Source organism: Lagopus leucura, unplaced genomic scaffold (assembly GCF_019238085.1).
Source record: "Lagopus leucura isolate 7727_CA_CO unplaced genomic scaffold, USGS_WTPT01 Super-Scaffold_100157, whole genome shotgun sequence".
NCBI classification, from domain to species: Eukaryota; Metazoa; Chordata; class Aves; order Galliformes; family Phasianidae; genus Lagopus; species Lagopus leucura.
This window is the reverse complement of record NW_024962334.1, coordinates 2,187,117-2,214,873: the sequence shown is the minus strand read 5'-3', so window position 1 is coordinate 2,214,873 and position 27,757 is coordinate 2,187,117. Positions and strand designations below refer to the sequence as shown.

Below are 27,757 nucleotides of genomic sequence, written 5' to 3'. Positions count from 1 at the left end.
CCCCGCCCGGCCCCGCCCGCCTCACTCGCTCCTCCGGCGGGCAGCCCGGCCGCAGGTGAGCTGGGAGAAGCGAACGGGAAGGGTGGGGGGAGCTGCGGTCCGGCAGGGGCCGGCGCCTGTTCCTAGCGACGGCGGGTGAGCGCCGCGGCCCGGCCCCTCAGCTGCGTCCTCTTGGGCTCGGCGCGGCCGTGGGGAGAGGCCTGGGGGCCGCCGGGGGCTGCGGGTGCTCGGCTCGTGTTGCCGCCCTGCGGCCGGGGGCGTCGGGAGGAGCGCTGCGAGGGCCGGGAGAGGCGGCTTTCTGCCAGACAAAAGGTGCGGAGCGAGTTCCCCAAATCAAGGCGGCTCTCGGCTCCTCGGGTTGATCGGGAGTTGGGGATTTTAGTGGCGACTGGTGGCTCCCACGCCTTCCCTCTGGTTGAGCGTCTTTCGGAATGAAGGTGTGAAGTGGGCCGTGTCCGCCCCTGGAGTCACCCGTGGAGATGTCTGCGTCCGAGCCGCGTGTCTGCCTTGTGGCATCGCTGTGCTGCCCTGGCAGAAAGCACTCGTTGGTTCCCTGGGTCGAAGTGACCCTAAGCTTTACCTCTTCTTCTTAGCCTGCTTACTCATCTAATAGCTCAATATTTGGGTTCTGGGAACTTGCGAGCATTCATGGAAGGGCTGTGTAATCTATAGGTTCTTGCTGCAGGGTTTAATCCCTTTCATCCATGCTCGTGAGAGTTAAGCTTTTTTGTTGTTTTCTTTTCCCACCGACATTCAAGTGATAAAAATTAAAAATAAAGTGGCTTGATCTCACACAGAACAGTCCAAAAAGCATCCAGACCTCTGCATGAGAAGTCAGTTGTGGGGTTAAATATGCTGTGTTACTGAATGGCAGACCACAGTCAGGTTTACTTCTCTAAACACAGTTGTGTTCTTAACCACCACTAAGCCATACATCGACATCCTTGCAAATATCTTTAAAGGGGGTTTCCCTGAAACAGGAATGTTCTGTCCACGGTGAGCCTTTACTCCTGTTAGATTTCGAGTGCATCTGACTTGGAGGATAAAATTGCTGAAGCAGAGGATGTTCCAGTTTAGAACCTGGTGTATTCCAGTCACTGGGAGTCACAAACAGTAATGTAGGTATGGTGTCTTGTTACATAAAAAGTTGTTGAGGCAAACATCTCGGCTAATTGCCACCAGCATTGTTTGTCATGCAGCTTCTCAATTGGGGAAAAAATAGTTGTATGAGGAAAAAAAGTCATGTAGCTCTTTGATTAGGTTTGTTTGTTTTGCCAACCAGGAGAGTGCTATAGGATATGGTGGCCCTGGGAGTAAGCTACTGATCACATGCATGGTGTGTTCTGGGCAGGAAGCTCCTCACCCCCTCAGGAGTGTTTACAGCCAAATTCCAGTGAACTCCTAGTACCTCCCAGCTATCGAAATTACTTAGAATCTAAATTGAGATGTGTTTTAAGTGAACGAGGCAGTTTGGTATGCTAGTGACAGTATTCTAATGAATACATTACAACCTGCCCACATCACACATTCAATTACCAGGTGGCTGTTTTAAGGCTCTTTCCTTTGTAATGAAGAATGGATGTGATGAAGGAAGGAAATAGAACAGTTGGTACAATTAGTGCAAATCTACTGGACATTCTGCAAAACGTTGTGTGAATTTCTAAGGGAAGAAATTGTTATATGTTGTTATTCTACCTGTTGCAGAAAACCAGCTCAGGATAGCTGTGAAATGTTACTGGTGAAGTATGCGGAATCTGAAGCGTCCAGTCCTTATGGATGTGAAGAGCTCAGCGTCCCTTAAACTGGAGCAAATCTGGTTTGCAGACAGACCAAGGAATTGTTAAATCCTGTTTTGCTTCTTAGCACGTTTCCTTAACAAGTTGGAGTTGGAGCGAGCACCTGCCAACCAAGGGTTTGTTGGTGGTCACTGCTGTGTGTCCAGGATTTTTGGTAGGCGTGAACCCATGTATCCAAAGGGCTGGACAAGAAGGCTGAGTCTTAGGAGCTTTCCACAACAGTAAAATCTATTTTAGAAGTTCCTACGGAAACAAACAAAACAGTACTGGACTTAGGGGTGGATGCAGATGGGAAAGAAATGCCATATAAGCTAAGTAATGCTGCCCTAGAACTTCTTGATGAAAGAGAATTGGTTGCACATAGGGTGACTTAGTCATTATTGCTAATGTTTTGCTTAGGATTAGTTTGGCGTCATCAAAATCCCCAGCACCGCTGGGGCATAGAATGGTGTGCTGTGCACAAAGGGGAAAGATGGAGAAACAGGTGTGTAGGAGATGGTAGACAATGTAAAGAGGAAGTATAATGAAAAAGTCACTGTAGAGAATTCAAAAGGAGCTATGCTGTAAGCAGTTTATAATGGTAATACAGAAGGGAGCCAAGAATGCAAAAAAGGTAGCACGCACAAGACAGAGTGGGTTGTATAGTAACTCAGCAGTCATTACCTAGTGGAATAGATGATGCTTATTCTGTGATATTGGCTCCTTAGTTCATGTGATTACATTATAGATGAAATTCCTACCCGTACAGCTCATTTAATACACTGTATTTTTTTCTCCAACAGAAAGTTTATTACCTCATCATTTGATGCGTCACTGTGGGAATGCTTGGTGCAGAGTGGCCCACACAATTTCATTAAAAACTGGCATGTAAATACACTGTATGACCAAATGAGTACTTCTGGAAATCAAAAAAAAATGTGGTTCTGCAAAGGAGCTTTGCACCTGTGCTTGGTGGGTGGGTAGCAAGGAGCTGCCATGCGCTCAGGCCCTGCTTCATGCATCGTTTTACTCCAGAGTCCTCTTGTCCTCTTCTGTGTCACTGTTAGACTCAATCTTTAACTCTGATTCTTGTCTCCCGCTGTCTGAGAATACTTATATGTAACACCCACATGTAGGCAAGCAGAAATGTTTCCATCAACATTAAGTAGAGTGTGGTAAACATGGAAGTCTTCCAAACGTGGAGGTCCTACTCAAAACAAGGAAAGCCATCTATGCACTGTGTTGTCCTTTTGCTAGTTCTCCTCTTGAATGAAGCGCATCCAGCAGCACAGAGGAAAGCTAACCTTGCATTTCAAGCCTGTAGCAGGGTAGTCTGGTATCCAGCGTGGCACAGTAGACCTGTGCTCTCCTTAAAGGGCATTTGTTTAGCTGGAATTAACAACTTCCATACCTTTCCCTATAGAATTTATTTCAGACTTCAAAACGAAGTAACCGGTACAGACAGGAAAGCAGCATTACTGAGCAGTGCAGTATGCCCAGTGATGTCTGTCACGTTGGAAACACCGCTGGCTTGTCAATTGGTGCCGTGGAGAGTGTTTGAGATGATGGGCATGAAGGCTCAACTTGAAGCATGGGTGGGAGAAGCTTGTTCTTAACTATATCAGTATTACTGCAGAGGTCAAAGTAAGCAAATTCAGGAGCTGAATGAAAGTAATTACTGTGTGGCTGAGTTTTTTTTGGTAGGATAGTACCTTTTTACACAGTTTTTAGGCAGTTGACCACTTAATTCCACTTTTGCATATAACGTGCAAATTAAACTTCATTCCAAGCACCAGGTTTCTTGGATTTTAAGGAATAATGCTTTAAATCACACATTCTAACATCTGGTTTCTATAAAGTCAAAATCTGTACTTAACAATAGCTAACTTGAGAGTTCATTGCAGTGCTTCAGTGACTGGTCCTGTGTGGCCATCACCAGTGGCTCATTGGACCTTCTTGTACCTTCAGTCCTCTGACTTCTACATTTTTGAAATGGTCACTGCTTTTTAACTGTGTAATACATCTTTTGGGTTTTTTTTAGCTAAGGTAATTCATGCTGCAATATCAGTGGTGCAGCACTAGTCTGTGTGAGTTTGAATTGCTAAGGCCTCCTTTCTTTCTGCTCCTGTTGTGTATTTTTTCCCTGCTGTTGATCAGGCATAATGGCCGTGAGATTCCAGCTCATTCATATGCACTGCAGATATGGTATATAATAACACAGAAGAACTTAGCCTGGGAAGAAAGCACAAGAGTCTGGATTTTGGGCTGCATGGTCATTCAGAATTTGAAGAGCAGGTGCTTTTGGGCTAGGTACCAGAAATGGCTTTCTTTTGAGCAAGTTCACCTTCTAAAATTATTAAGAACTTCGTGTTGCAGTGAAAAGGGACGTCTGCATGTAACTTCAGTAGTGAAATTGTGATGTTTTAGAGTACCAGAGAAGGAAGATGTGCAGCGCGACTTGTTGAGATGCATAAAATGGTATTACTGGATTGTTTTTCCCTGTTAATTGAATATTGCAGTAAGAACAATAATAGGTTTAAGAAAGCTGCTAGTCTGAATTACTACTTTGGTTTGTGTCATTACTAATTTAGTTTTAACTATAGTGCGACGTAAGGAACCATTTTTAGAACAATCCATTTAGAAATACAGTGGCATTTATTTCAGGGATACTTAAAAAGTGCCAAGTTACCTGAATGGTGTCTTTCAGCTGCTGCACTCTTTCAGAGGAGAACTTGTCTTGCAGTCATGGCTGTGGGCTGGAGCTGTTGCTGCCCTTTGGACTTGGCAGGGTTGTGTTCTAAAGCTTAATTCAAGTTATATCTCAGTCTTCTTGTTTAAATCTTGTTGTGATAACAACTTAGATCTTAAGTTGTGATCTCTGCTGTTTACCCTTCTGCTACCGCTTTGAAGAAGGAAGAAGCCTGCTTTTAACCAGCACGTCTTCACCATCTCTAAGGACCTTATGCAGACATTGCTAACCAGCATTGCCTGCGTTCAGAACTAGGTGGGTTATGAGCTGTAGATGGGTGATGTGCTGAGGCCCACAGGTGGTGATGCACAAAGTATTTTACACAAACCTATCCATGTATTACCATGCAACTGGCTTCCTGTCAGCCACAAACTTTGAGTGGGCATCTATAGTTATTAGCTTTACTGGTGGGTTTATGGTCACAGTTACACCTAAAAATAATTTTGTAGGGCAATCACTGATCACCAAAATGCTGCTGTTTCTCAGCAGCTTTTTGTTCAGCTACCAGAGACTGGGATATGAACTGCTTTTTTTTTTTTTTTTTTTATGATACAAATAGCTTGGGAGAGTCCTGTGGTTTTGTTTTTGATGGTGGCTTTGTTTGCTTTGCTTTTGGGAAACTTTGCTAGCCTGTTAACATACTTGGTCTTGCCAGCTAGTTGTTGACTTGGTGCATGTGGAACTTTTGTAGGAGGAAAGCTTATGTGACTGTGTTCTGTTTTTTAATTGAATGAAGGTTAACCAACATCTGTTTTATTTTCTGTCTTGCAAGTGTTTGTGCTTAACAGCTTTAGGAGTCAAAAGGGGTAGAAGAATGAAATTATCCAGTAAGGACATTCTGTATAAGACATAGAAGTTAGAAATGAGCTCACATGTGCAGCATGCACAGTTTGAATATTTTGAAGAACGTTGTGAAACGATATTAGTACAAGTGATTTTGTCTGCAGTTTGGCCAACTGGAAGAAAATAATCTTCTGTTTGATAAACAAAGTTTTGTATTGCAGTCTTTCTAAGCTGTTTTTTGTTTGTTTTTAACAAACTGAGGAAAAAGTAGTTATTGGAGGAGAAACTGAAGGAGAAACAATTTTGTAACCAAATGCTGGTGTTTTATGTTTAACAGAAATGTGAGCAGTGAGGTACAACATAATACAGCACTGAAAAGGCTATGGCTAACTCAGGCTGCTGTAGTTACTCTTGGATTTGTCAGCAATTTGGAGGAAAGATTTTCAGGGAAGTGTTTTTGTCAACAGATTATGGTCCTTCCTGCTGGCTGCTATCTGGCAACGACAGGAATGAGTTATAACACAAGAAACTTGTCCAGAGTGTATGCAATATTCAGCCTGTACGTGTATTAAGGAAAAAGGCTGTGGAGTTAGATTCTGACTCTGCAGACCTGACACTATTGGAGATTACTGCAGCTGAATTGAAAGCATTCAAATGATCAGCTAGAAGTACAATGTTTTTGCAAGTCGTCAGTAGTGAAGGTTTTTCAGGCCAGGGGAAATCCTATATTACGCTGTGCTGTATTGAGAGGATATTAGGTCACATACTGCCGACTGGAATTTACAAGTTCAAGGAAATGCAGTTCACACTTGGGCAGTGTTTAGTGTTGCAGCGTGTGTAGAATTAATTTGGTTAAATGTAGATGAAGATACCAGATTTCGCTGTAGGCAGACTTCTCTGGTACTTCTCTGGAAAGACTGACCTTGAAAATAAGCTGGATGTAGCCTGTGGCTGCTACTGGAATGCCATGTAGCTCTTATGTTCTGTGGCTGACCTGAGGAATAGAGCCTGAGACCCACCTAGAGGTGTATACCTTTACCTAGAGATGTATACCATCTTTACTGGTGGCTTTTCTAAGGTTTCTTGAATTTGGGATGTGACTGCAAAATTAATTCTACACTGGCACTTTGTGTGGAAAGTGGCAAATTGACCTGAGTACTTAAAACTTCATAAGAAGTTCATGAACCAGACGCTGTATTTCTAGTGGCTGAGTGTTTTGTGATATGTTAAATAGCCATTAGCTGCCGTGTGTCATACAACTGGCAAGCATGTATCGACCAAAAAGCAATTAGTTGGGTCTTTTAAATCTACTGGATGGATTCTTGCTGAGTTTTCAAATGGTAGACCTAATAGTTGTAGAATAAACGATATCTATAATTGGAAGGGATCAGACTCAGTGGTGTTTCAACTTCGTGAATGCTGGATTAACATGCAGCATCAGGTCTGCAACTGCTTTGTATTTGAATCACCTGCTCAAAAGGTTAATTGCAAGTCCTCTGTGTTTGCAAACCGGTCTCTTTGAGTCATGCATATCAAATCCTTCTGCCATGAATAAAACAGAAAAATGATCAGGATTTTAGGAAGAGCAAGTTGCACAGTGTGGAGTGTTAACAGGAGAGGGAGAAGATACTGAAGAAAATATGGCTGCAAAATTAACGCTTTTACAGTATCATCAGGAAAGAATATGTGCATGTTTGTAAATGAGTGATACCACATGTGACCAAGCCATGAAAGGACTGAAGTTACTTATTTTGCCAAGTCGGATTTCACCAGTGACATTTATTTACTGCAGCTGGATGATTCCTTGGAGGAGTAAAAGGAATGTGGTGTCTTGAAATGCAAAATGCAGCATACTCTTCTTTTGGTCGGTTCAGTTTGGCTGGTGTGCTGGCACAGCTTTCCACGAGGAAACCTGCTTCTTGCAGGTGCCACTTGTTTCAAGACTTCTCTTTATCAAGTTGACTTTTCTGCCTAGAGAGCAGTGAAGCTGTTTGGCTGGAGCATCAGGCTTAGTGAGTGGGGATTTCACTTTGTCTTTTTTGGCCTTAAAAAAGGCTGTACTGATAACTGCTTTTTCTAGAAAATGAACATCTGATGTTCTGAACTTCTGAATAAAGAAGTACTGGATTGTTAACAACAAATGCAATACTTATGGTAGAGAAAATGTGTATTTATGGACCTGTACTAGCAAACCTGTATATTTCAAGTACACCTTTTGGAAGCTTTCTTCAGACTCTGTTTAAACGCTTTACTTTGTCACGCCAAGTCAAAATGCTTGCATTTAAATCTTTTTAAAACACGTTCAATAGATATTGAAGGGTAAATGTACAAGGACAAGAAAGGCACACTGTTGGGATTTGAGATTTCTTTTGAAATATGGTTGGGAAAAAAAAGCTATTTAAAAAGTACTGAACATGCTGTGAGCAACTTCCTGAAGCAGAGCTCTTTAACTGCTTTTAAAAGTGCAGTGCTCATGCTGCAAATTCTGGCGTAGAGCCTTCGAGAGAACTCCATTTTTGCTTTCCAGAGTAGCTGAAAAGCAGCAGTTCTTTGCAAGTGTGTATGATGTATTGACTTGTCCCAGTCAAAATCTTGGCTTTTTAGCATGCTTTATTGCACCTGAAATGCAGGGTGAAAATACCCCTGGCTCGTATGTTTTGGGTGGCACGAATCAAACGATGCTCACAAAGTGTTTCCCTTGGTTGGCCTTCAGTTGTTGATTCTGTTAGTAAAATCTATCCATGTAGGCAATGCCTTATCACTTATGTTTATCTCAAGGTGGGAAAAGTTGTCTTTATTCGCTGTGGAAATGCTGAGTACAATTCAGTATTAGCATCTGTTCTACATAGTGTCTCCCATGATTGAAAATTGACTTCTGCTGAGATACTTAATTACAAGTGTTTGGTATGGAAAGCTGCTTCTCTTTATGTCCCCCTCTTCAGTCTTACCCTTTTCTTCCTCCTTAGTTCTTGCTTATGCTAGGAAATCTTGTGCATCGTCTTTCCTGGATTAACCTCTGCAAGTTCTCTGACCCTAGCATGGATGAGTGTGAGAGCCTAGTTAGCAAAATGTCTGTGCAGTCTTGTACCATGACTGCTGTTACAGTTTAAGCTCTTCTTATGGTAAATTAAACTATATCGGAACAAACACCTTAATACTCTAAATTAAACATGCAAAAGTGTGGGTTTGTATTGCCCAGGTAGCCAGAAAGTCTAAACGGCCTCCTGACTTGACTGACAAACAGTGTTGCAGGGAAGGAACATGGTGAGGCTGCACCTGGAGTACCGTGCAAGAAAGACATTGAGGCCCTGGAGTGTGTCCAGAGAAGAACAGTGAAGCTGATGAGGGGTCTGGAGCGCAGGTCTTATGAGGAGCAGCTGAGGGAGCTGGGATTGTTCAGTCTGGAGAAGAGGAGGGAGACCGTAGCCCTCTTTACAGATATGTGAAGGGAGGTTGTGGGGGGTGGAGGTCAGCCTCTTCTCTTGTGTAATTAGTAATAGGACTAGAATGGGTGGCCTCAAGTTGTGCCAGGGGAGGTTCAGGAAAAATTAGGATAAGTTTCTTCTCTGAAGGAGTGGTAAGATGCTGGAAAGGGCTGCTCAGGGAGATGGGTGAGTTACTGTCCCTGGGAGCACTCAAGAAACATTTAGACGTAGTGCTTAGGAACATGACTTATATGGGGGAATATTGTTGGTAGGTGTGTGGTTGGACTAGCAGATGATCTTGGAGGTCTTTTCCAGCACTGGAGATTCTAAGGGAAGGCAGGGCATTTACATTTCATGTTAAAGCAGCTCTTCAGTGCTGTTCCCTCAGTGATTGGAATAGGGTACCAGCCAGGTACTGAACTGGACTCTGTTGTAAATATGTATTTTACTACAATTACTTCACAGTGTAACGTCAATTGTAGTATGAAAACGAGCCTGCTCTTGGTTTCAACTGAAGTGCTATGCTTGAGTCTGCTTTTTTTTCCCTCTGATCTTTGGATCTGTCCAGGTAAACTATTCCGTGGTAGCCATTACACAGCTTATAAAAGATGAGGAATCTTCAGCAGGTACTAAATAGCTGAGGAACCCTGTAACGCTTGCATTGTTCTTCAGCGACGTCTGTAGGCTGGAGCAAACAGTCCAGCTTTTCCCTCGGGTGTGTTTTCTCATTTGTGATTGGTGCCAGCAAGCTTGTTGAGATCTGTCCTAAAGCCTGTGGAGGTTGGTTTTTGTCCAGACTTCTGAGCTGCTTTCTCACCTAGTTGTTTCTAACATCAGTGCTGTCAGATAGGTGAGGATGGGAATACTGGTCATACATAGCAGCGCTGCAGCCGTGCAGTTGGGTTCATTTGTGTGTTTTGTTAGCAGTTTATGTGGATGGTGATACAGCTTGTTCATTTTCAGTACTCTGGAGGGTTTAAAATTTGATTGTGTTCCAGAATGCTTCTGCTGTTCAGTCCATCAAGGCTTTTCTGTGCCGTTCCATATCGGTTTCAAGGAGTGTTTGTGGAGATGCCTCCTGAGAAATCTGCTTGCAGGATGCCTAGAGGGTTTTTGGGAACAAAATGCTGAAGTTCAGAAATGTGGTATGCATATCTAGTCTCATTGTAGAAGCCGCTGCTCAATTCCCAGCTGTGGCCGAAGCTGGTATCAAGGCCTGGTGGGAGCCTTGGCTGCAGCAAGGCTGTGAGCTTGGTCACTGCCTGCTTGTGGTTGAGTGACTGCTTGGGGGGATCTGGATGCGTGATGCCTTTAAACATAGTGCTGCTGCCATGTGAGGGGCTGCTGTTCTCTATAGCAGCCCGATATAATTTTTGGAATGGATTGGGCCTCAGTTGCTTGATGAGGAGTTGTTGATAACGAAGTCGACTCTTCTGTTTTCAGTGTCTGAGTGTAGTTACAGCTCTAAGTACCCGTATTGGGAAGCTGGGAAATAGGGGTCTCTTGCCTGAGGATGTTTCCTACTGCTGAGAGATTGATCTGAAATCAGTTTTCTGTTCTTTACTGTCCTTAGTAGAAGTATTAGGAACCTCAGTAAGTTTGTTTTGTGGGTGTGGGGGAGATACATGCCTCTTATGGTGAGCATTAGGCAGCTTTGGAAAGAAGGGTTCTTACTGAAACTTGAATATGGTTTGGCTGCTTGTTGAAGTCATGGGAAACTGAATCCAAATTCTCAGTTTGTGTCAAAGGATTATTTTTAGGAGAGGACTTATTGTGGCAGTGTTTCTAACTTCTTCTGAGGTACAGGCTCGGAATACCTGTTTTTTTGTCTAATGGAGCTAGTTATTTCCAGGGTTTGATAGAAAATTTGAGTTTGATTTCCTCTTTCTTTAAGCTGCTACTTAGAGTTTAGAGTGATGATTTAATTTTTGAAGTACTTGTTCCACCTTAATACGATGCTGACGTTACTTTGTGCTGAGCTGAACAGATGTTGCATGTTTAAACTGCAATAAAAACACAAATCAAACTTGAGACACGGGGTGTTGCTTATTAGAGTGATGCTGATCTAACCTAAAAAGACTCCTTACTCTCCAGGTCTTAAAACAGCTGGCAGTGTGCTATATCCTCATGTGTCTTGCCTGTTCCTAGGTCGTGGGGTGTTTCTGCTGATGTGGTTTGAATATTGTAATTGCAACCAGCTGTTGGGAGGGATGACTGACTAGGCTCTGTTTGCCTGGATTTGCCTCCTTCCTTGTCAAGGAACAATTTTATTGCAGGAATATCTCAGTCATTCCTGACTTGTCTTCCAGATGATCTGCATCCAGTACCCTAGTCAGTGCTTGATTCTTTTTGACCTATGCGTTTTGAAGTGTGATTTTGCTGCTGTTAACTGAGCTGAAGCTACTGGACTCGATAAGAAACGAAGTAACTGGATGAAAGCGTGATGTTTTAATAATAAATAAGACTAAATTTCTTGATGGTCCCTAGGGAAATGAAATATATTCAGTCTTTTTTATCATTGCTTTTCTGTTTTTTCCCCAGAATCTGAACTTTTGTCACTTGTAAGGCATATGAAACCTCAGATTAGTGAGTCACTTTGCAGGAGAATTTGAGAAACTGGGCAATATTGACATTTACTTTGGGACTGTTGAGTCGCAGTCGATTTTCACTTCAGAAGGAAATAAAGAAGTTACAGCTAATGTTTCTGGTGTGATACTTTAAACGAAGCTTAAAGTACGTAATAACATAATAATAGGTCTTAGTTTAAAAAAGAGATGTTAGTTCAGGAGGTTTCCATTATTATTGTTCAGTAAGCAATTGGTAAATATTTTGCCTTTCGGGAGGTATTCCAGGCAAAGCATTCTAATTGTAGTTCTTGATATCATACCCATAGCTCGTGTATTTCAGTGAAATCACTTGTGTTCCTCCAAATGTGTTGAATTTTAGAGGAGTGGGTGGGAAAACAACAAAATCAGGTGCTGTGACGTGTAAGTTGTTACTGATGCTCTCTATGTGAAACAGTCCTCAGTGCTCATCATAGAAGTGAGAGGGTAATAAACTTAATGTTACCGTCCTGCAAATCTGTACATAATTTTCCCTTAAAGAGAACAGAAGCAAAGGAATTGGAGTTCAGTTTTGATGTCACAGCGTTGTGAAGGCTATAAAACTACTAATAGTAAGAAACTGTTTTGTAATTGAGGGAAGACACCACTATCCCTTCTTATTAACTGGAATCTAGTATGCTAACTGTACCAATTATCTTCAAACACAGGGCTGTGTTGAACCAGTCTCCTTCACACAAATGCCTGCAGCAAATGAAAGTTCTCCCGTTAAGGACAAGTGCATTTTCACAAAGCCTGCATTCAGCCTTATGTACAGCAGTGCAGAAATTGCCAGCTGAATTCGTGCCTGTGATGACGTGACTTAGTGTAATGTTTCTCCTTCCCTGGTCTGCGCTCATTGAGATTGCGTTCATGAGACTCCAGAGGGATCAAAATGGACAGCGTAACTTCTTGACCCCTTTTAGTCAGTTTCCCTTGAAAATAAGGCCAACTGATCATATGATTTACTCTTCCTTAATTTTTGGATTGTTGGCCAGGGTCAGGTACATTCTGGCAGGAGTAGATGCCTTGGATCTGATTGTTCACTAAGTTTGCTGAGTATTTGCTGCTAGCTAAAGGGAGATCTGTATCAGTGCTCCTTCTGAAGGAAAAGATGCAATGTGAGCTAGACATCCGTTTATTTAAGCTGGTACACAGTCGGCCATGTTTGCACATCTGTAAGAATGCTTTGGATAGTTGTTTTGGAGCACGTTATTCTGTAAGAATTAACTTCCAAAGAGAATCTGAGAATTTGGATGACAGACACTTGCAGTGGGGAGATCAGAAATTACTACTTTGGTTTTTTTTCCACTGTCAGACATTTGCAAAAATATCTGGCCATAAAACCTTGTCCCTGGAGTTGCAAACCTCTAATTGTACTGGTACCTGATCGTCCTACTTGTGCTTGTGAATCTGGATAGCTGCTCCATGCTCCAAGACTTTACACAAGAGTTAACATGATGCAAACACACTTAGCTTCCTTGTTCAGGTCCCTCTACAGGAACACTCTCCTGTTTGTTCCTCTGGTGGCTGGAGCTGCCTGCCATGTTTAGAACCAGTGGGCACACAGTGTTTCTTCAACAGAGGGCCTGCTGTGCAAGGTGTGCAGCTCTGGGAGAGTTAGCATTACGACAGGTAGCAGCTGGTCGCTTGAGAGAGACACATTTTACACATCCAGCTACAAGTTCCTTTTGCTAAGCCGAGTGATCTTAGCTCGTTTTTCTCCCTACTCTTCATCCTTTGGAATATATTTCTGCAGCTGGACTGTTGTGGCTGATGCTAACACGAATTCTAGTTGGTTCTCCTTCAGTTCCTCTGTAATCTAAGCCCACCCTAACCTGCTCTACATCAATGATCCTGGCTCCAGCTGGAAGCCTGCTGTGAGACGGAGCACAGAACTGGGGTGAGCACTTATCTGCGTGCAGATAATGAGCAGCTGTAGGGGTGTGCAGAACTCACTTCAGCTGAGCAGCCACTGAGACACATCTGTTTGTGCATTTCTGTGCTCGTACATGTTGTGAAGGGCAGTTTCCTAGGAGCTTATCTGCAGCATAGGTGAGGAGAGATCCATGGTGGTGGTTAGACAGCTCTCGCCCTTCAAGTGAAGATATGGGGGTACATTGTCGAGCCAGTTAAGCTTTCACTTCTCTTATGGCTTGTTAGACTACGCAAAGAACTGTTTAAAAATAAACTGGTCTATCTCATCAGCTTTATTGCTGGGTGGGGATTACCAGCGGGTGTGGTAAACAGCTGACCTGTATGGATGGATTACACAGCTATTGACAACACCCTGCTTATCTCTGTGAGCTCCGCTGCTGTGTCGTAACGTGGGGTTCTGCTGCAGGTCAGCCTGTTTGTCTTTGGAACTCAAAACAGTTTTTTAGTGTCAAGATGGAAAAAATAAATCGTGCTACAACAAAATATGGAAGTGTACTTTTTTGACCTACACACAACAGCATTCTTGCCATGCTCTGCCAGTTTTATCAGAGTAGAACAACCAAGAAAACAGATATGAACAAAACTTGTATTTTTTTATGAACGCAAAGAAGGCTACATGAATTAAGGATAGGAAAATTTGCTTTGCATCTTGCATACTTTACTGTTAAAATTGGAAGCTATGATCCACTTTGCTTTAAAAGGCAGACTGGAAAAGGTAGGGGTATGTGGCAGTAACATCACTTTTGAGGTCTGTGTTCTCTCAAGTGCTGTATGTGCTGTAGGGCAGTCTCTGGATTGAATGCCACTTGCACAGAATCCTGCTCAGTTTGTAGCTTGTTTCTTGGTCTTTTCTAGTTTCCCATTCAGCAGGCCTGAATTTGCCAGTCTTGTATCTTTGTTGGATTGTGAAGAACTTGAAAGCAAACTGACCTCACCGAGCCTCCTCCCACCACAAAGTGGGGTGGAGTATTGGTGACAAGCTTATCTTTCAGATTTGAAATGGAGTAGCATGAAGTCTAGCTCTCTTTGATATCTCACTGGGATGCTGTCCACTGATGGTTATTGATGTCCTGATGACTGGTTGGGTCAGGTTTTTCTTAATTCTGGGTTTTTCTTTCACTTTGTCTCTTACGCTTCTTTGAAAAGATGTTATCAGGGCTTCTGAAAATGATCGCCTGCCACAAGATCTTAGAAGAACGTTCAGTGGAAAGAAGCATCTTCACTAACCTGACTGCTTATAAGGATCTTTCTGTTTTGAAAGCAGTTTGTCAGCTGGACAGAGAACACGTGGCAGCTAATTGTATGCTGGAATCCTGCTGGCTGAATTGGAGCTTCTCATAGAATAGGAACATTCCCATTGATCAGTCTACCTAAAGATTACAGGTTAATTTACAACAAGTGTAACGGTGAAACGTGACTCACATATTAGAGCAAATGGTGGTATTGATCTTGCAGAGACACATCTGACAGCAGTCCTGCTGAATTCATTTGAATTTCCTGCACTGTTGATGTTCATGTGGAAGAATACTCTGCTTTGTTGCTCAGTAGAATTGGTGTGGCCATACCTGTGTGTGCTGGTGCTTCAGTAGTTGTGCATCCAAGGCTATTTATTGCAATGTAAACTTGTCAAAATTAGCTCTTGTCAGTTGCTGGTTCAGAGGAGTGCTTCTATGTATTATTTGTATGAAACACATGTTACAAAGAAAGTAGGCACAACTTCTGGTATATGTTCTTTTCTCTTTAGAGAAAAATGCAAAAGCAGAACGATATGGAGTAGTTCAAAATGTGCTGTAGTGGGTTGAAAATGTACCCAGCTTGGAGTTATTTTCATGTTCTCATGCTCCCTCTTGAGTAAAAAGAAAGCAGTGGTTCTTAAGCTTCAGTGACCAAAACCCAGTTTTGTTTTGTTCTTGTGCTCCTTTAAAAAAAAAAAACTGTAATGTAACGTTAGTTATGTTTCTCTGCTATGTGTCTGTAATTAGTGCAGCAGCTCATTCGTGCTCATTTCACTTGGATAACCCTTTTGGAAGAAACAAGTTAAGCCATTCAGTGCATTTTCCGAGTTCTTTGACAGCGTAATAGGCAGCGTTACTGTTGTGATCCAGAGTTCTTCATGTAGATTTCTTCTGCGTTTATCTTTAATTGCAGGAAGGATTGGTTCAGTCTTTAATGACATTTCAGTCAGCATGCTTTTCTATGTAAGTGCCTCATTGCTGACAAAAACATGTTCTCAGCTAAGGGCTTTGGTGTAAGTTTCAAGGAAACTGTTGTTCTTGATGTTCCAGTTGTTTGATTTGCACACCATGGTGATTCACAGTGCAGGAGGACGTAATTTTAGTGTGAGACTGTCAGAAGTAAAGGCATCTGATTAGTGAGCTGTGTTATTGTCTGATAGTTCTGTGTGTAACCTGCGTTGCCATGTGAGTGCTTTCTGAGCTTTCTTGTCAACTGTTTGGTTCTGTTGCTGTTGTAGATGTGCAGTGTATTTACACCCCCTGTAACACAGAAGTCATTTTGGGCATTAGAGCTTTTGACCTTAATCTCTGGAGGAAGGGGATGCTGACGAGATTTTAAGCATTCTTGTAAATCTGTGCAGAGACTTTCCTGCGTTTTTAAGACAGAATGTTTTGCCTTCCTTTAAACACAAATACAGTAATGCTATTATTGGGATAGGGAAGGAACGAAAGGAAGGCGAGGGATGAGAACAGTGGGGGTTCTGCTAAAAACCATGTGATTTAAAAACAGAAAACCCAAAATCTGATGGGATTATTTCCTGTATACGTGCACATGCACATTAGAGCATGTGTGGGAATGAACTGTGGCAGAGCCCTATAATATTGCCGAGGTGCAGGCTGTGTTTGTCCAAGCAGCTGTGGGACTAGAAGAGCTGTTGTGGTACGTTGGGTAACTGTGTTTGTAGTCTGCAGAGACAAGTTGATTCTTTGCACTCTGCCTCACCTAGATTGTTCTTTCAGTTCCTGATTGACCTGCAGAAACAGGTTGTTTTTAGGATTGAAATGACACACTTGCCTGGTTTTCTCTGAAAAGTGCACGAAACCAATCCTTGTTGATGCTACTGTTGTCCCAGTGCCTGCTATTTGAGCTGGAAATTCCTTCAAATGTCTGTTTTTTTTCCCTGCAGCTGCCATATCTCACGCTTTCTTGTGTTGACTCACTGTGGTTTCCTTTCTACAATTCTTTCTTAGTAAACTAAGAGGAATTCCTGCCAAATGCCATGTCTGTAACAGAAAGCATCACGTACCAAAATGTAAATCTTTCTCCCTAATTGTTGTTGGATGCTGTGAACCTGTGCCCTTTGCAGATGGTGATGGCTTTCTTGCCACCAAAAAAAAAGAAAGATGAGCTTGTTGTAATTTGCAGAATGATTTCCAGTAAGAAGTGGTTTTCAGTGAAGGTAACAGAACTGAAACCTAAATATCTCTAAATCTGAGCTGTGCAGGGATTTGAAATGAATGCATTTAAAACACTGCGTGTGGGAAGGGGAGAACTAATGAAGTGATGTTTTTTCTTCTAGGTTTTCGTTTTATACCTGTGAATTTTCTGTAATCCAAAGATGGCAGCAAATAAGCCTAAGGGGCAGAATTCACTGGCTTTACATAAAGTCATCATGGTGGGAAGTGGTGGTGTAGGAAAATCTGCTTTAACACTACAGTTTATGTATGATGAGGTAAGAATGTCCCCTATAAATTATCCCCTGTGACGTTTATTATGTAGTGTTGTTACTTAAGCATTAATTGGTACAGTTATTTTCTGGAAAGGTCTAAATGTATATGATGTACAAATGTCAACTATTAAATTGAGCACAAATATTTTTGCACTGACACAGGCTGTCCAGAGTGTGGGCACCTCATCCCTGCAAGTGTTCAAGGCCAGGTTGAATGGGGCCACTGGCAACCTAGTTTATTGGGAGGCATCCCTGCCCTCAGCATGGGATTGGAACAGGGTGGGCTTTTTAAGGTCCCTTCCAACCCAAACTGTTCTGTGACTTTGAAATTCTGAGTTTTTTCCTTTAGAGACACCTGTCAATATGTAAATCTGCCTTTTTTTCCCTCCCCCTTGATTTTTAGGCAATTAGTGATTGTAGAGCTAGCTCCTTTAGAGTATATTTTCACATTGGCTACTAGACCTGTTAAAGCTTCAGTACTGAAACTCAAAGCTTCTTTGCTTCAGGAAGTTGCTTGGTGCTTGAGGTGACCAATTTTTTTCCTTTTTTTATGTTGCTGTTGAAGAAAAAAAAATCTTTTCTCATTTCCCTACTTTTTTTTGTCAGTGAAAGTCATTCCTTTTGACTAAGAAATGGAAGCTATGCCTTCAGTGTCCCTTAAAAATCGATATTAAATATACTCAGAAATGTCTGATACTATAATGAAATGCAGCCAGATGCTGTGCTTAACCAAAAGCAGACACTTGGTGCACGGCCACTGGTGTTTTTCAGTTCCTTTTAAAATTTCCTTGTAATGGCTGAAAAAAATAAAATCCCATAAGTGGTTTGGGTTGATGGGGAGCCTGCTTTTAGCTATGTTGAATAACTTGGGTATTTCATGTAGTCTAAATACATGGGCTTGCTTATTATTGTGACCATGTGAGATGTTTGTTATATCCATAAAGAAAATAGATGCATTTGCCCTGCGCAGACCTGGTTTTCAAACAGTAACATTTTTGGTTCTAGTTTGTAGAAGATTATGAGCCCACCAAAGCTGACAGCTACAGGAAAAAGGTGGTTCTGGATGGGGAAGAGGTCCAAATTGATATATTGGACACAGCAGGGCAGGAGGACTATGCTGCAATTAGAGACAACTACTTCCGAAGTGGAGAAGGCTTTCTTTGCGTTTTCTCTATTACAGAGCTGGAGTCATTTGCAGCTACTGCAGATTTCAGGTAGGTTACAAGGCAAGTTATTGTAATTATAGTGAGGTTCTTACAATTTATTTTTTTTTGCAGTATCATTGGTAGTCCAGAATAGATGACTGTAGTCACGTTACTTTGAATAGATGCCTAACCATACCTTTACTGTCTTTGTGCCACTTCAGATATCTTTGCTGCTCTGCTTCTGAATGCCAGAAAGATGACTGCAACAGAGCAGATGCCTTTTGTAAATCAGTGTTGCTTTACACTTACACTACAGTGCAAAGAATCATGTTTGTGAATAGGCAGCCTCTCCAGTGCTGAGTACTGACGGACAGCCATCTCCTAATGCTGCTGACTGCACTATCTGTTACAAACCAGATGCCACTGGTTTCTTGGCCACCTGGGCGCACACTGTTTGTTCATATTCAGCCAGCTGTCAGCTAACATGCTTGAATCCTTTTGGCCCATGTGGCTTTTGCCAGCCACTCTGCTCCAAGTCTGTAGTGATGTGTGGGATTAGTGTTACTGAAATGCTGGACCCGGTCTTTTCGATCTCATGCGATAGGCCTCGGCTCATCCAGCCACCTCTGTGGCGCCTTCCAGCTCTCAGGAAGATCGACTCTTCCTCCCAGCTTGATGTCGTCTGCAAACCTACTGTGGGTGCACTCGATCTCCTTGTCCAGATTGTTAATAAAGACATTAAACAAGGCTGGCTCCAGCACTCACTGCTCTGGAACGTCACTCGTACTGGCCGCCAGTTGGATTTAGCTCCATTCACCACCACTCTCTGGGCCTGGCCCTCCAACCAGTTTTATTTAGCCAGCAAAGAGTGTACCTGTCCAAAGCACGGCTGCTAGCTTCTGCAGGAGGGTACAGAGGGAGGCAGAGTCAAAGGCTTTAACAAAATCTTTGTAGATCACATCCACAGCCTCTCTCCTTTGTCAACTAGGTGTGGATGAGGATTTAATAGGCCAGTTGTTTTCTTTATTTTTGAAGTGTTTTTCAAGCATGCAAGGTATTAAGACCCTTGTAATGGTAAGAGATTTAGACAGCATCATATTATGTGTATTTAAATTTGCTTGAGAGCCTGTTTAAAACACTCATCCCTCCACGTATCTACAAAGAAAAGAAATCTCATTGCTATATAATATTACAGTAAAAAAAGTCACCACTCCCCCAAAATTTTAGCAGTTCAAAGTTAAGCAAAATTGGAGGGAGATAATATAAAAGGAAATGATCTGCATCTCGTTGAAATAAGCGTTCTTAGAGATGCTATCATAGCTCAGGTTAATTAGGACTAAGTATAGAATACATTTAAAATCTTCTCTAAGGGTGGAGGAGCAGTTATGGAGAGGGGAGAAAGAAAGCTTGTCCCCTTCTGGTGTGTGTTTGTTTTTTTTTTTCTTAGTTTCCTTTTCTCAGTATGTGAGTGTATGTATTTGTGTCTTTAAAGAGGGAGAGAGGAGCCCAGACTGATTTACAGGCTTATGCTACTTACGGCAGTCCTGGAGGGCTGGTTAGTATGGCTGAGCTCTGGAGTGCAAAATGGCTTCTTCAGAGGCCCTCTTCCATCTTCTATGAATCTAGAAAGAAGTCCTGTTTTTTAAGCCAGGGTGAGTGCTGACAGTATGTATGCTGAAACAGGAAAGAAGTGGAAGAAAAAGAAGCCCTTTGATGCAGAGATTAAAACTCTGCCCAGTACAATTCTTAAAGTGCTTTTCAGGTTGTTTTTGAAACTACTGAAGCCTAAGTGCTACAATAGGCCTCATAACAATGTATTCTTTCTGCTCTGTGTAAAAATACCCTGTGTCTCCTGAAAGGTTCAGTTAAAATACCTTTGGCATTGTTGACTAGCCTGAGATGATACCACTTAAGAGACAGGTGCAAAAGAAAATGACTAAAGAAGAATTTGGACATTTTAGTGTTTCCACAGAATTTTGTTCTCCTTGATTGGCATCAGCAGAGCTGTTCATATCGCTATCTTCGATGGGTTTTCCAGGGGGCTCTGAAATGCCATCGTTCTTTTAGGTAATTTTTTTTCCAATAGAAGGCACATCTGCTGGGACTACATTTTTAAATACTTGAAAGGCGATTTGATAAAATGTGTTCTTGCTTTGAGAAGAGGCTCCAGAGAATTTAAGTCTTAGGCTTCCATCTGGTATATGTAGTCTTTTATCTGAAAGTCTTATTCTAACGGATTCTGTCATTGTTGCACTGAATCCTGGTGTTTTCACTCATCCTAATCCACTGGCTATTCAAGCTACTTAATATCTGCAAGCACAGGTGCAACACTTGCTCTATTTAGCAGGGAGGGAAGGAATGTTACTTTAATTACAGCTGAGAGATGAATGTGGTGTTACAGGCTGCCTCCAATGCATATCTGTTGGTTTAAAAGAAAAGAGAAGCTAACTCAACAAAACCAAATGCTACAAAAAGGAAAACATCTCACACCAACAAGAGGATTCTGATGTGTGCCCAATCAAAGGATAGTTACAGGATCAGTTGACTCTTCCCACTTTCTTTCTGTTCTACGTGAAATCTGCTGATAGGCTTCACCTCAGCCAGAAAAGGGAATGTGGTTCTTTGTGCTTCTTGTTGATCTTCAGAAACTGTTCCACGATGGAGGGCTAAATTTCACTGCTAACTCTGTACAGCTTTCTGAGGCAAAAGAGAGAATGCTTGTCTTCCGGGAGCAATGTTCTTCAGATAGATGTACCAAAGCATTTGTAGTACTTTATACTGTAGGTTCTGTTTATAAATTTAAACTCTTCATTGGAGTGGTTCAGACAGGATCCTTCCTTAAAAATCTGATGTATGTGCAACTTGTTATCCTTACGCTGGCTTATAACTGCATTAAGATCTTTGTAGGGGCTGCATGTAAGTGACTTCAGAAAGATTCCTGAAAGGAGATTTTTCTCTTGTTAAGCTTACTACCTAATTAGTTAATTTCATCAGCTTTAAAAGTGGCACAAAAAAAAAAGTCGAGTGTAAGAACGTAGTCTGGGTATATTAAAAAATGTGATTGCTGATAATAATAAGATGCAGTGAGAAATAGTGTCAAGTAATATCTTCAATAAAAGGAGAACTTCATTAGTTTAAATTCTCACCTGTTCTACTTTGCTTAATCTGTTACTGATTCATCTTCCTTCCTGGAAGACCAATAGTCTGTCTTGGTTTAAGATGTTGCTGCTATGCAAGCTTCATAAAAAGAGTGAGTGAGTATAAAAGGAATAGGATGGAGGAGTGTTTAAATCCGCATTCTTATTCTTGTGTTCTAAGAACAGTACTCCAGAATGTACTCCATAAAGTAATTTATTTTTTGCTTTTCTATTTTTCTCTAGGGAGCAGATCTTAAGAGTAAAAGAAGATGAGAATGTTCCTTTTTTGCTAGTAGGTAACAAATCAGATTTGGAAGATAAAAGGCAAGTTTCTATAGAAGAAGCAAAAAACAGAGCTGACCAGTGGAATGTTAACTATGTGGAAACTTCTGCAAAAACACGAGCCAATGTTGACAAGGTAATGACTTGCCTCGTAACTCACCTAATAATAAAACAATCTCTGTCAGTTTTTACTTTATATCTGTCTTCTATGGGTCATAGCCTGCACGTTCAAGTCATTTTAGCCTCTTTACTTGGGGGGGTGGATCTTAAAACAAATGCTTTTCTCCTGTAGCTTGTGATGAGTGCATGACTAAGTTGCTTAATATGAAACAGTGAAACAGTGAGCATGCATAGGCATAGCAAGTTATCACATCCTAAACTGTGATGGGTTAAGTCATTAGACAAGACCTTTTATTGTTAAAAAGTTACTGAGGCAATTGTATTAGCCTTGTCTTCTTGTGTTTTCTGTAACTGGAAGATAAAGCTGCTTCTAGACAGTGAGAATGCTGTCTGAGGAATAAAATGGCTTAGAAAACCAAGGGAGGGATTGGAATCCTGTCTACCCTCGTCTAACCACATGCCTGTGTGTTGTGTCGATGAAGAATGGATTTACTCTTTTAGGTTCTAAATGGCCCAGAAGTGCCTCCAGAGCTTTTTGGGATAAAGCCTGGATCAGAAGGTCATAAGAAAGCACAAAGATGATAAATTACTGATTAGCTCTAAGTATTTCACTTGCATCTTGAGAAGGCAGGACTTCTTGAAACACAGCATTTGGAATAACTGTCAGCCTTGTAGACTAAAAAGTAATAGGTATCTGGCAAAAGTGAGAAGCTTAGTTTAAAGTGCAGATTTTTTCTGTCAGACCTCTTGATAGACTTGATGACCCAGAAATTTTCTAATGTAAATGCTTACATATGAGTAGTTGAAGCATAAAGCAGTAATAGGAGTACTGTTTTCAATAACTTAAGCTTTACTGTTGTCATCTGTCAGTTGTCATTGTGAACAAATGGATTGTTCAGTGCTAAAGTAAAAATGTCATGCTGTTCTGCAGGGAACATTAAGTCAATTAAATGTAGAGCAGTTCAGTTGCTTTTAGTTTTGGTGCATAATTGCAGTTAACATCCACCTGTTTCAGTCTTGCAGAAATTCTGAGGTCGTCCAAATCTGTTTCATCACCCTTTAGCAGCAGGGGGGCAAAAGTAAATATTTTTAAGATATGTAACCGGTAACTTTTGCATTCACATGATAGGCTACTAAAGGGCTCAGGGCTCCTTTTTGGAACAGGTGGCATTACGGACCCAGATTGATATGTATTACATAGAGTTCTGATTTGAAGATCTGTAAATGAGTCATAGAATGGCTTGGGTTGGAAGGGACCTCAAAGATCATGTGGTTCCCATCTCCTTCCTGCAGGCAGGTTTGCCAGCCGTTAGATCGGGCACTAGGTCAAGCTGCCCATCCAAACTGGCTGTGAACACCTCCAGGGATTGGGCATCTGCAACATCTCTGGGCAACCTTTTCCAGCACCTCATCACCCTCTGGTTAAAAAATTTCTCCCTGATATCTAATCCTTCTTCCTTCTTTTAGTTTAAAACCATTCCTCCTTATCCTACCGCTGTCTGCCCATGTAAAAAGTTGACTGCCCTCCTGTTTATAAGCTCTCTTTAAGTATTGAAAGGCCACAGTGAGTTCTCCCCTGATCCTTCTCTTCTCTAGGCTGAATAAGCCCAGCTTCTTTAACCTCTCTTCCTCAGAGAGATGCTCCGGCCCTTTGATCATCTTCATGGCCTCCCTCTGGACCTGTTTCAAAATGTCCACATCTTTCTTGAGCTGTGGGCCCCGGACCTGGATGTGGTGCTCAAGATGGGGTCTCACAAGAGCAGAGTAGGAAGGCACCCTCACTCTGCTGGCCACTCCTCTTTTGATGCAGCCCAGGAGATACCATTGGCCTTCTGGGCTGCAAGCACACACTGCTGACTCCTGTTAGGTTTTTTATCTACCAAAACCCTGAAGTCCTCAGCAGGGCTGCTCCCAAGGAGGCTTTGTTGGCCCTAGTGAATACCAGGTATTAGTTACTTGTTTTCTTAAAGCATCTGAAGTTACAGGGTTAATTATATGAACTTAAATTAGCATTCTATAAAAAATTGTTCTTTTCTAAATTCCAGAAGGGTGGGCTTGAGCTTTCACTCACTCTGATAACAACAGTAAGCAAAGGAAGATTTTCTCACACTAGGTTACGTATCCCAGATGCTGTGATACAGTGCCAGGCTTAAGCAAGCTGACAGTTGCAGCATACCATTAATAGAGGTTTAAGTAAAGCAAGCAATTTCAACATGTAGTATCCTAAAGGCAGTTGTATTTTTTGATGGAGACACATAGTTGCATTGATTTTCCTCATGTCCTCTGTAATGGAGGTTCATGCTTTTGCTGCGGTCGATATGAGATTAGTGTGATTGCAGATAAAAATACCTGCTGTGTTCTTACAGAAGAGATTTTCAGTCCTTGCACTGTCTGTGCTGCATAGAAATGGATCAAGCGCCCTGACAGATCAGGAGGGGAGTCTTCCTGGTGGAGAAGTTTTAGAACTGTTCAAATGATCTCCTATGATAACAGAGATGAAACAGTTCTTTTCTGTAGCCCTCTGTAAGGCAAGATTGTCTTAATGAATGAAGTAACTTAAGGCTCCTGTCATAGGCCTTAGCTTACAGTCTTTCCTCTCTTAAATGAGTCATTGATACGTCTCCAACTTCTTTTCCTACTTGATAATAATGAAGTTTATGCACACTTTGAGATACCTAATCTGAAAATAGCTGATGTAGTTGTATGGTTGATAACCCGTGTTTAAAGGGAATGCTAATTCATTTTTTTCTGCACTTTTTGTTTAGATTTGCATCATGGGGCACAGTGACTGTGAAATGTTTAGTGTGTGCTACTAGAACTAATGGTAGCAGTGCTTCAATCTTTGCAGTTCATCACTGAATAGTCTCAAAATGTAAACTGATTTCCCTGAGTCTCCTCAGGGTAAGATGTAAGATGTAGATAGGAAATGGGGAAAAAAATAAAACCCCAGATAGCGATATGAGTCTTGCTTTAATTCTTCTGACAAGGTTCATAAGCAAACAGCAGAAGCTAGTTGAACTACAGGTACCATGAAAGAAGCAGATGTGCATCGCCTGGACTTGGCCTTGAAAACCACTGAGAGATTTGTTGGGTTAGTCTTTGTTTGCTCTGACTGATGATGTGTAACTGATTGTATTCTCACCACCAGAAGTAGATGTCATCAGTGATAACCTGAAGTAACTCAGAGGTCTGATGGTATTTTGGCATTTATGTTCTTCCATCTTTTCCAGGTGTTTTTTGATTTGATGAGAGAAATTAGAGCCAGAAAAATGGAGGACAGCAAAGAGAAGAATGGAAAGAAGAAAAGAAAAAGCCTAGCTAAGAGGATCAGAGAAAGATGTTGCATTTTATAATCAAAACCCCGAATTCCTTTCCTACTTTGACCATACTAATAAAAACCCATAATTTATCAGCATGCCATTGAAGGCTCAAGTGACTGAAATTACTCTAACATGTTGGAAATTGTAATGTACCACTAAAAGCATGAATTGGAGCTGCACTGAAAGTCAAATTCACTGAAAAAGATTGATGTGGCTTCAAGAGAAGCAAACCATTTCGTGATCGCCTACCTTCTCACATTTCTTCTGAATGTAGTGTTTCATGGGGTGTCTTTTCTTTATTAGTAAATGGGGGGAAATATTACTTTGTGGTTTCTTGTAAAGCATACTTTTTTATCATTGATAATTGTCACTTTGTCTTGTCTTTCGTTGCCTTGAAAATTCCAGTTGTGAACGTGATAACTAACAGGAGGTGGTTTTGCCATGGAGTTGTGCAAATCAGGAAAGAATAATGTACATGCCAACAGTTATGCTGAGGAAAATTCTACGTGGCTCCGCATTACCTGATTAACCTACAAGAGTGATGTAATCTTCTACATTGAAGCATTTGAACATGCCTTAATTTTAAAACCTAAAATAGCAGGTTGCTTAGTCAAGGGTGTATTTTCAGCTTGTTGCATGGAGACTCTCCCTGTGCATCAGTGCGAGCGTGCCCTCTCAGTAGAGTGCAGTTCCATGAATGATCTCGCTAACTAGCTGTCTGCTAGCGGTGTCTGTTCTTCAGATGTGTGCCATCCTATGGTTTTGTGAATAATACAGAGCATATTCAGTCATCTGTAGCTTGGTGAACTATATGGCATCTTATAGCTGAAAGGTCAGAATATGTGTAAGATGGAAGTCAAAAGCCTGTGGCACATCCGAGCCTGGAATGGCTGCTTAGAACTTAACGTACTGATACCTTGAAGCTTCCCTGTGCGAGTAGCTGTTTGTCTAGGTGTTCCTTGGGTTTTAACTCCCTGGAGTAGGGTGGGGTGGAGCTGATTCAGTAGCGCTGCTGTATTTTGAGTTAAGATGTTGTCTGGGAAATTGCAGTGCCATCGGTTAATTTCTTTTGTGCTCCTGACACTCAGCTGCAGGAACACAGTGTGTTAGGCTGAAGCTCGCTGCAGGTTTTGTACTGTTTAGTCTACTTTATGTTGATTTTAAAATGGGGAACACTGTAGCTACTTTTTCTAGTTAATGTTGATATTAAACAATCAAAGATGCTTTTGCAATACAGAAACATTTACCGTGGACATCCAAAATCCCCAAACAAAATGTACTGCCTCAGTTGCTTCAGAATAGCAGGAATACCTGCACATGATGAGTGTGCTGCATCTTAACTAAAAATATACCAGAAGGTTTGAGGGTTTTGGACTCCTCTGGGGCAAGGTGGGCTGGATCAATTCCACAAACTGTTACACTTTTTATACATGTGTAAGCCTATAACTGACAGTTTAAAATGTGCTCAAGCAAACTAGGTAACAAATATTTAACTTTCATGCTAACAGACATTCTAGGGGCTCAAGTCTTAGAAGTTATCTTTGTCACGTTAAATATTTATCAGTAGGAATTTTGTATGTGTGTTAGTAGACTGCCAAGTGCAGAATTAAAGTTACTCATGTAACTGTGGCAAATGAGCCAGACATCATCTTCCTGTGTACTCATTTTGGTCTACTTAGCCAGGGAGTCTAACCACTAACATTGTGACTTTGCTTTGGAATCTGTCTGCTGGGAGCTGAGGTGTTATGAAGCCACCAGACATATGAAACTTGTCTCGGCTGATGCCTTACCCTGTCCTTTTCTTTGCTATTTGAGCCATTCAAAGATGAATAAACTTCCACTTTTTTTAAATACTCGTGCAGTGTTTATTGATGAGCACCGTGTGTGTTATGTCACTTTGCTGTAGTTGAGAGCAGTTGTCAAGCAGTTAAACTGAAATATTCCAGAGGTCTTTTTAGTGTATGCGAACAAAACAAAATTGTAGATTACATTTAACTAGTCTGATTAAAAAATCCACTTTGTGAAAGCTGAGACTACGCATGTGCTCCCTTCTATCCAGTGCTGATTGGACCCTGCTTGCTATACCAGGGAATGTCAGAAAGCAGACAGACAAAATTGAGGTAAGTGTGTTCCAGAAGGACCTTTCCATAAGAATGGCAAGAGTTTGGCTTTTTTTGTTTTGGTGGGTTGTATTTTTTTTTGTTGCTTTTTTTCTTTAAAGGAAATCCTGTATAAATCTAAGGGGGAAAAAAAAAAAAGGTGCTCCTGAAGCTGTGTCTTCTAGCATTTTCTGGGATGATGTAAATTTGCTTCTCCAGCTTGCAGGGAAAATAAGTTGAACTGTGTATAAATAGGATTTGGTACATCCTGAGAGAGTCATCCAATATGTGATCCATTTGCATCATGAACTCATGCTTCAGCCTACTGCTATGCCTGAAACTGCTAGGTTTACCTGCTTAAAGTGCTTCTTCAGTAAGCATTTTCTCTCCTCTTTCTCCTCCAAGAAGTCGAAGATGCTTTCTTACATTGGCAGGATTAAAGCTTTCCATGGGATTTCACTCCCCAGTTAGCTTAACATGCTGGTAATCCTATTGCCACCTTTTGTGTAATTTGCTCTGTTATAAAACTGCAGGCCAGACAGATTTATACCAAGCTATAAAGTTGTCTTCCATTGTGTACGAAACTAGTATTGAATTATGCTAACTCACTTTTTTCTTTTAGAGCTTTATAAACCCAAGGGACTTTCAGAAATATTGGGTAAGGGCTCAGCGGTCTGTTTGGTAGCTTCTGAAGCCTCC

General features: G+C 41.5%; 1 protein-coding gene across 4 annotated transcripts; it reads left to right on the top strand.

Moving 5' to 3' along the window:
• Positions 1 to 26,810, top strand: RALA (RAS like proto-oncogene A). 4 transcript variants are annotated; one of them, XM_042888905.1, is made up of 6 exons: positions 20 to 55; positions 1,705 to 1,834; positions 16,806 to 16,958; positions 17,961 to 18,169; positions 21,481 to 21,655; positions 24,870 to 26,810. In XM_042888905.1, exons 3-6 carry the CDS (start codon positions 16,845 to 16,847, stop codon positions 24,990 to 24,992), a joined length of 621 nt encoding a protein of 206 aa, XP_042744839.1. In that variant the 5' UTR covers positions 20 to 55; positions 1,705 to 1,834; positions 16,806 to 16,844; the 3' UTR covers positions 24,993 to 26,810. The 4 variants fall into 4 exon arrangements, with proteins under 4 accessions (XP_042744837.1, XP_042744839.1, XP_042744838.1 ...); XM_042888903.1 differs by lacking the exon at positions 1,705 to 1,834 and having other exon boundaries at positions 1 to 55; XM_042888904.1 differs by lacking the exons at positions 20 to 55; positions 1,705 to 1,834 and adding an exon at positions 1,852 to 1,950.
• Positions 26,811 to 27,757: the final 947 nt, after the last annotated feature.